Raw genomic sequence first — 7,722 nt, forward strand, 5'->3', positions numbered from 1 at the left:
GGTTCGAAATGATTCGACAATTTTACGAATATGCAGCGAATATGCAGAGGACGCGGTAAATGAGGGGCTGAGAGCACGTCGTAGGTTCAGTAACTGGTGGACGTATTTTCACTGTTACCCTCTGTTGCAATTTTTTTGAAAGGCCGTGTATTATAGTGCTTCCGAGGTTTACGATGCGTAAGCATAGCAAGTATGATATAATTAAAAGTGACATTGTAAGTCAAAGTAAATATGCATAAAAATAATAATAATAATAATAATAATAGTGCATTGGTTGCATAAAATTATCAAAAATAATGTACTGCAAAACGGTTAGAAAGTGCGTACTTTTTGTGGACAAGGTTGTACAAGTAGAAAGGAAAGTTTTGTTCATGGTGTCAATTTATCTAACATGATTTATTGAAACATCTAAACTATGATGTTTAAAACGAAGCATGAACATGAAAATTGGACCCACTATATATTCCACAAGCTCAGCAAAACTTTCAAAACAAATACAAGTTGTTTTTACATTTTAAAAATAAAACCTAAAGCAGTTTATGTTCACAACTTGCATGCGTCTTTTTCTGGAAAGTATTCTTCCACGTAGGAAACAAATTTCTTCAGAGGACAAAATTCGTCACATGCAGGTAACTTTAACAACTTCGGCTGAACCGAACTGTAATCTTGATAATAAATCTGCAAAACGTAGTATACTTAGTTATATTCAGTATAATAATGATGATCGCTAATACTTTAAACCCAGTAACGTTGTCAATTTTATGGAGCTCAAATAATATATAAGATCCATATGGTGGTATATGCGGTTCAAACACCTCCAATGTATGTAATAAGTGGGCAATGTTAAATTCGTGTCCAGAATAGAGATATATTTTTCTGTTTTTAAGCGGCATTTGGTTATCAACTTTGGCTTCGATGTTATCAACAATTTTCTTCAATAAAGTTCCTAAAATTGATAACTATGATTTAATTAATTTTTAACTTTAGTATTTACCAGAAGTGATTCTTCTCATTTCAGTAGTTGCAGTTTCAGCCTGATATCCTTTAATAGTAAGATCTTGGAGGGGTTGCGGGTAAACATTCTTCGTCCACTCTGGAAGAATTAAACCGTATTCTTGTTCTGTTGTTAAACATGAATACAGTAAAAACATATCCTGATAACTTTTTGCGTTTAAACCACTTTTTTCTGAAATATATTTAAAATCCTCGGAATGCTGTTGCAATTGTCGTTGTATTTTAGTCGAATTTTCATATTCTGAAGTGTATTGTGTATAACTGGGGCAAAGAATACCGAAAAACAACTAAAAGTGGCATTAATATAATTGACAAAATAAATATGTAACTAACCATGTCCTGCGTTAAAGGATTCGTGTGAAAAGGGATTGGCTGCCAGTTTAAATCAGTTTCCCACATTTGTTCCTTACTAGGTGGAAATAACCCCGCTAAAACTAACTGGAGGGACATTTTTGTTCTATTTCTATCTGAGCTCCAAGCTTCAACTATATCTGGGGTGTAAATTTCTCCTAAGAATTTATCATATCTTGTTCTCAATAATTTGCCAAGTCTGAATTCTCGTTGTTTGCCTTTCTGTAAAAAAGCAAATTAAAAGTGGATCATATGTAATACAAGGTTACTTACAAGAGTCAACTCGCCTAAACCGTAAGGATAGTATGTTTCATTAATATGAGGATCGTTTGGATACAAAGTTAAAGTATCCGTTGTTCTGTCGCCGTGTCGAAAAAGCTTAAATAATAGTAATAATAATATATCTATTTAAGCAATAATTAAATATCATATACTTACTACATGGACCAACTGTAAAGTCGAATCTAAACTATTCGTAAATCTCACATAATAAAGAAATATTAAATTTATTATAAAGAAATTTGGATGTCTAAGGTGACCAAACATTGCTAAGATACAACTGTAAGTGGCTCGCGCGAAAGAACCAGTTTAGAAGAAAGTACTTTTCGCTGGGGGATATAATTATAACATTTTTTTTTTAATCGATGTCAGTTCGAGGAATTTTCTTGCTAAGTTTATGACGAGGATGCGAATAACATTATAGATATGTTAATCCACGGCTTCACTATTTGATACACAATTATTTATGTTCAGATTTATAGTGCGGTTAAGAACAATTTATATTGACTATGACTAGTACAATAATGGCACTAGCGTTTGATTAACTAACACGACTAGCATTTTCTAAGCATTTGTTGCCAGGCTTTTACAATGAAAAACAAGGTCGCTCATAGTAAAAGTACAATTTTAACATGTCACTCATAAATTACAACCTCTAGATCCTTGTATTTTAATTAATAAATAAGCCAGACCACCATTATCGAATCAAATTTATATATGTATACACTTTATCACACTAGTTATTTATGTTATAATAATTAAATAATGCATAGCTTTATTGGACGCGCCCTTTTATGGTTGAGCGAGCTTGCTCGCGAGACTCATAAAGGGACAAGTACAATAAAAGGCATTATTTACGTGTGACATACATAACTTTATGTTTGACTCAACAAAATAATTTTTTTTTGCAACTTTTTCACCTCCGTTTTAAAATTGTTAATAATGTTTAGTAGGTGCTGCCGTGAATTGTGTTGCAATTCAAATTACTTTACAGTCATAAAGTGATAAATTATGGACAGTTGGCACCACTGGAGTCCAAAACACAATTTTTATTGTACTTGTAGAATAATGAGGAAGACTGTGGATAATATCATAATTCAAGTCATTATGGTTGAGTTAAACATAATAAAACGACATTGAATATATAAATGTTATGTACAAATTTTGTTCTCATTTCCGTTTCAGCGAATTTCTAACTTCTCACGGTTTTTGTAAAAGACATACTTTCTATTATTCTTTAATATTTTCTTCTCAAAAGTTAACACTGTTTTTTAAGACTACTTTTGAGTGACACGAACTTTAGAAAAATACAGCAAGATAATTTCTGAGAGCACTGTATATTTTTGAGGAAATTTTATTGTAACGTACTATTTCTCTTCACATCAGATTTAACAACTGACAATTCATTTAGGGAACAATGGTAAACACGGTTATTCAAAATCATAATTATTTAGTAAGGTAAATAAATGTTTCAAATATTATGCGAATATGCCAAATAACGTATGAGACGTTCAAGAATTAAAAAAAATCACCTCTAATTCAATAAAAATATTTATGACTATTTGACCAATTTGTACAAATATTTTGCCTTACCGAAAGGAGGTGATTTTTCAGAAAAGGTATGGATGGTGTTTGTTCTAAACTTAATCTCCTCGGTCTAATTTGTTTATTTATGAAAATAAGCTATTGAAATTAAAAGGGCATCCTGTTACATATCATGTAAAATGCATCTTTTGCATGATCTATTTGAGAACATTTTGAACCAAATTCATATACCGGGTGTCCCACGTAACACTTTCGGGCGCAATAACTCAGGTATAAATGTTACGTGGGACACCCGGTATATGTAATAGAACGTAAAAATAACTGAATCTGCCGAAATTCATGCGTAGATGTCAACCGATAGTACATTAAACAGTATCCATTTATCTGTTGATTGATTAATCAATCAATACTTTACTGGAGTTAAAAACTTACAAATCTAGTTTTCCACTGCATTAGGATATGTTTAAATTTATTTAAAATTTAAAAAACCGAAAAGTAAAAAAAGTATTTAGTGCGATTGTTATTTTACTACTGTTTTAATGCCAATGACGTCATTGTGGTTGTAATATGTATGTTTTAACATATTTTTTATTTGTACAATTTATATTCTGCTAGCATCGACATATACTGCGAACAAATAAATAAATGTATGATATTCCTTCAATTAAATTCAAATTATTTAATTTTTTATTTAAAAAGTACTTTATTGAATAATCTATAGATGTTATAATGTTCATTCTCGAAATACCGAAACAACAACCACATGATAAAAAAAAACTCATCTAGTAGACCGTACAATTTATTTTTAAAATTGGAGCTATTTGACCCTTTATTTGAGAGTTATTTGACCTGAAGAATGAACGCATTAGTGTTGCAAAAATCATTACTTTACGCCTCCGTTTGGGAAGTACAATTTGGTCTAAGTTTATTCAGACAGACCTTCCCTCGCCCTTGAAGTGCAGTGGAACAAATGCAACGTCGTAGGAAAGTTACAAAATTTTATCTTGTGAATTTTATTACTTCTCGAGCGTAAGCTAAAGTATTGCGATTGAGTCCAACGGGTGACTGACAACTTTCATGTTTCCTCGACGTTTCATGACCTCTAGAGTATGAAAAAGTAGGTTTCCCGCTTCTCTGTCTCTGTCATTCTGTACCGATTTGTTGTCACGCTAACCAAAATTTGGATAATCTACTAACAACGGAATGACGTCATCTCCAAATTTTACAATAGTAAATCTTATTTAAATTTTATAAAATAACATAAGTACTCCTGTAGTTGTCGTTTATGAATTCGTATTGAGTTTTTACGCTAGACATCCAAATTTGTGTAAAGAATCAAAATTGTACATATAACATTTTTATTTAACTTTGAAATTGTAAAACCGAATACATATTCTGAAATCTTACAAACATTTTAAAGGTATCGTAAGCATGGTAAATCGTTAATCAAAATTTATCCGTTTACCCCCTTCTAAAAAACTGATGAAGTCATCTCAAAATTTTTTCCAATACTACATTTTGTTATGAGGTCATCAACTTTAAGATATAATAGCAGTACCGTATACTCAAATTTTCGGGTAAAATAATAACTACACATGATCGTTTTCCGGGTTGGAACCGTGTTAATTGAGTTTTTGGGTTCAACGTTTCGCAGACTTTCGAAAGTGGCATCTTCAGGAGCAGGGTTAAGAATAAGGCAAAAGAGCACGGTAACTCAGTATGTCAACCATACCAGAGGAGAAACTCTTCTGGCGGGAAGAATGTGGTTGTGACCTATTTATAGAGACGTGGTGGGGAAACCGTCCTGGATAAGCTGATTGGCCGGCTCCGGGCGGCATGGAGAGAAGTAAACGAGCATTTGCATCCAGTGTGGGCTTCCAAATATTTGACAGATAATAACCATTGTCTCGGTTGAGATTATAAGGACATTTATGAATTTCAATAGCTTCACGGATTTTCCGGTTATTGAAATGTGGTGCTTTGGACAGAATTTTCAAACAGGATGATGTGACCGGTTTCGTGTTAGTGTTCAGCTACGGCAGAGTGAGTCAGAAGACCTGTTCTGAGACAACGTTTGTGTTCTTGAATTCGAATTTTTATGGACCGACCAGTTTCTCCTATATATTTTACACCACAAGAGCAGGGAATGCTGTATATTCCTCTACAGTCTAGAGCTTGGCGAGAATCTTTGACGGAAGGAAGAATTTGTGCAACTTTAGTTGCAGGTTTGAAGACTGTTTTGCCTTTTGAGTATTTTGGCCAGACGGTCGGTGACCTGAGGAATGAATGGTAAATATGCAGTCGATACGAGAACAGTTGGGCGATTTGAAGTATTGTCAGAGTTGGGATTAAGCCGACGTTGAATGGTTGACTTGATAGTGTGGTGGTCGTATCCATTTTGTTGAAGAGATGTTTGGAGATGTTCTAATTCTTTCTGGAGTTTGTCCGTTTGACAAATGGTAATGACTCGATGAATTAGGGAGTCAATGACAAACCGTTTTTGGGCGGGTGGTGATGAGATGTAGCGTGAAAATATCGATCGGTATGGGTAGGTTTCCGATAGACTGAATGACGAAGTAGACCTTCGGGTAACCTGGTTACCATAACATCAAGAAAAGGAAGAAAATTGTTGGTTTCCACTTCCATGGTAAACTGAATGTCGGGGTGTTGACTGTTGAGATGGTGGTGAAAGACTGAAAGGGCGTTTTGACCATAGGACCATATACCCAATGTGTCGTCCATCTAGCGGAACCAGACTTTGAGTTTGAGTTGGGCGGATTCAGTGGCTGTGTCTTCAAAAGCTTCCATGAAAATATTAGCGACGACTGGTGGGAGTACCAGAGATTTGTTTGTAGAATTGTCCTTGGAAGGTAAAATATGTGGAGGTTAGATATTATTTCTCCACCAAGAAGTGTAGGTTGTCCGTCAATGGAAAGCAATTCATGGATTAATGTTAAGCACTCGGCTACGAGGACTTTTCTGAATAAAGATGTTACGTCGAAATTCGGTGTCAAGAGAGATTTCGGAGATCAGTTGGACAAAATGTGAGGAGTTAAGAATATATGAGGAGGTTTTCCGGTATATTTTTTCAGAATACGGGCGAGATATTGGGCTGTATTATAAGTGGGAGACTGACGACGGGTCTGAGAGGGTAATTGTTTTGGAGAATTTTGGGGAGACCGTATATACGTCGTGGTTTGCAGTTTCGGGGTATTAGACGTTTGAATACATCGGTAGGGAAGTCACCCGATCTCAAAAGAGTTGTGATCTCACGTTCAATGTGGGAAGTTGGGTCGCGAGGAAGAATAGAATAGGAACCGTCTTCTAACAAGGAGTGCATTTTGTCGACGTGTTTTGTGCAGAATGACTGTGGCATTGCCTTTTTCCGCGAGCAGGATGACTAGATCAGTATTAGTTTTAAGAGAAGTGAGAGCAGTCCTTTCTTCTTTGGACAGATTGGGTTTTGGAGGACGCGCTAAGTGCAGGATTTTGGCTGTCTCGAAGTGAATAGAGTCTGCGGTTTTTCTTGGCAGATTTCTAATGAAAATTTCGACAGCACTAATAATTTCCTTAGTTGGAATTGTCTTAGGAGCGATGGCAAAATTAAGACCTTTTGACAAAAGTGTGTTCTCTGATTCGGAAAGGGGGTAACAAATTGACGACCGTTTTAGTAGCAGGTTGTGTACGATTTTTTGGTTTTGGAGCAAGGGACTGACTTGTTTCTTTTGGTCTAGAGTTTTTTGAGATTGGATGTAGGTACTTCGATCAAAGAAACCAGTGGAAGGGGGATATAGAAGTTCTAAATGAAGTTTAAGGAGGTCTCTGGACACGAGATCAAGATCTTGTCTAGTGGCACAAATGCGTTCGCGTAGGAGGGACATGCTGGCTTTGGTCAGAATTTTTCTTGATGAGAAAGGGGAAAACTGGTCTTTGAGTTTTAGAAATTTCGGGATTATGTTGTGGTCACGACAGCGAGAAAGAAAGGTGAGTAAAGATAGGAGTTTTGCCATTTTCTGACAGAGTTTGGAGAAAAGAAGAGTTTGATTGGAGATATCCTCCCCGTAGAGGTTTTGGAAATAATTTCGGAGGCTTCCACGGTCGGAATCAATACATGATCGTTTTCCGGGTTGGAACCGTGTTAATTGAGTTTTTGGGCTCAACGTATGGTATGGTTGACGTACTGAGTTACCGTGCTCTTTTGCCTAATTCTTAACCCTGTTCCTGAAGATGCCACTTACGAAAGTGTACGAAACGTAGAGTCCAAAAATCAATTAGCACGGTTTCCAACCCGGAAAACGATCACATATTGATTCCGATCGTGAAGCCTCCGAAAAATAATAACTATTTGCGTAACCAGTTATGAAAAGCTTCCTTTTGTGTAATGAGTGCAAATTTTACGAAATGAACGAAGTGAGTTTTATAAATGCAAACGAGTTACATAAAAGGAGACTTTTATAACGCGTTTAGGTTCAAGATATTTCCAATTTTTGTTATTAACAGATTAATTTTAGTTTTATAAAAGCTCCAATATCT

General features: G+C 35.3%; 2 protein-coding genes across 2 annotated transcripts; both read right to left on the reverse strand.

The window, feature by feature from the left end:
• Positions 1-375: 375 nt before the first annotated feature.
• LOC135122633 (venom acid phosphatase Acph-1-like) lies at positions 376-2,185 on the reverse strand. Its single transcript, XM_064046941.1, has 6 exons — positions 1,804-2,185; positions 1,639-1,743; positions 1,348-1,587; positions 995-1,301; positions 735-946; positions 376-678 (listed from the first exon to the last, which is right to left on the reverse strand). Exons 1-6 carry the CDS (start codon positions 1,909-1,911, stop codon positions 544-546), a joined length of 1,107 nt encoding a protein of 368 aa, XP_063903011.1. The 5' UTR covers positions 1,912-2,185; the 3' UTR covers positions 376-543.
• A 4,279-nt stretch (positions 2,186-6,464) lies between these two features.
• On the reverse strand, positions 6,465-7,199 carry LOC135130643 (uncharacterized). The gene has a single exon (XM_064058101.1). The coding sequence runs from the start codon at positions 7,197-7,199 to the stop codon at positions 6,465-6,467; it is 735 nt and encodes a 244-aa protein (XP_063914171.1).
• Positions 7,200-7,722: the final 523 nt, after the last annotated feature.

This window comes from Zophobas morio, unplaced genomic scaffold, assembly GCF_036711695.1.
Source record: "Zophobas morio isolate AGI-343-1 ecotype UQ-CSIRO unplaced genomic scaffold, CSIRO_AGI_Zmor_V1 ptg000002l, whole genome shotgun sequence".
In the NCBI taxonomy this organism is placed as follows: Eukaryota; Metazoa; Arthropoda; class Insecta; order Coleoptera; family Tenebrionidae; genus Zophobas; species Zophobas morio.

Coding starts and splice junctions, on each gene's coding strand:
- LOC135130643 (XM_064058101.1), bottom strand. CDS start 7,199: ATGGCAAAACTCCTATCTTTACTCACCTTTCTTTCTCGCTGTCGTGAC.
- LOC135122633 (XM_064046941.1), bottom strand. CDS start 1,911: ATGTTTGGTCACCTTAGACATCCAAATTTCTTTATAATAAATTTAATA. Junction 1,588..1,638: donor GTTTAGGCGAGTTGACTCTT/GTAAGTAACCTT, acceptor GCTTTTTTACAG/AAAGGCAAACAACGAGAATT. Junction 679..734: donor ACAACGTTACTGGGTTTAAA/GTATTAGCGATC, acceptor TACGTTTTGCAG/ATTTATTATCAAGATTACAG.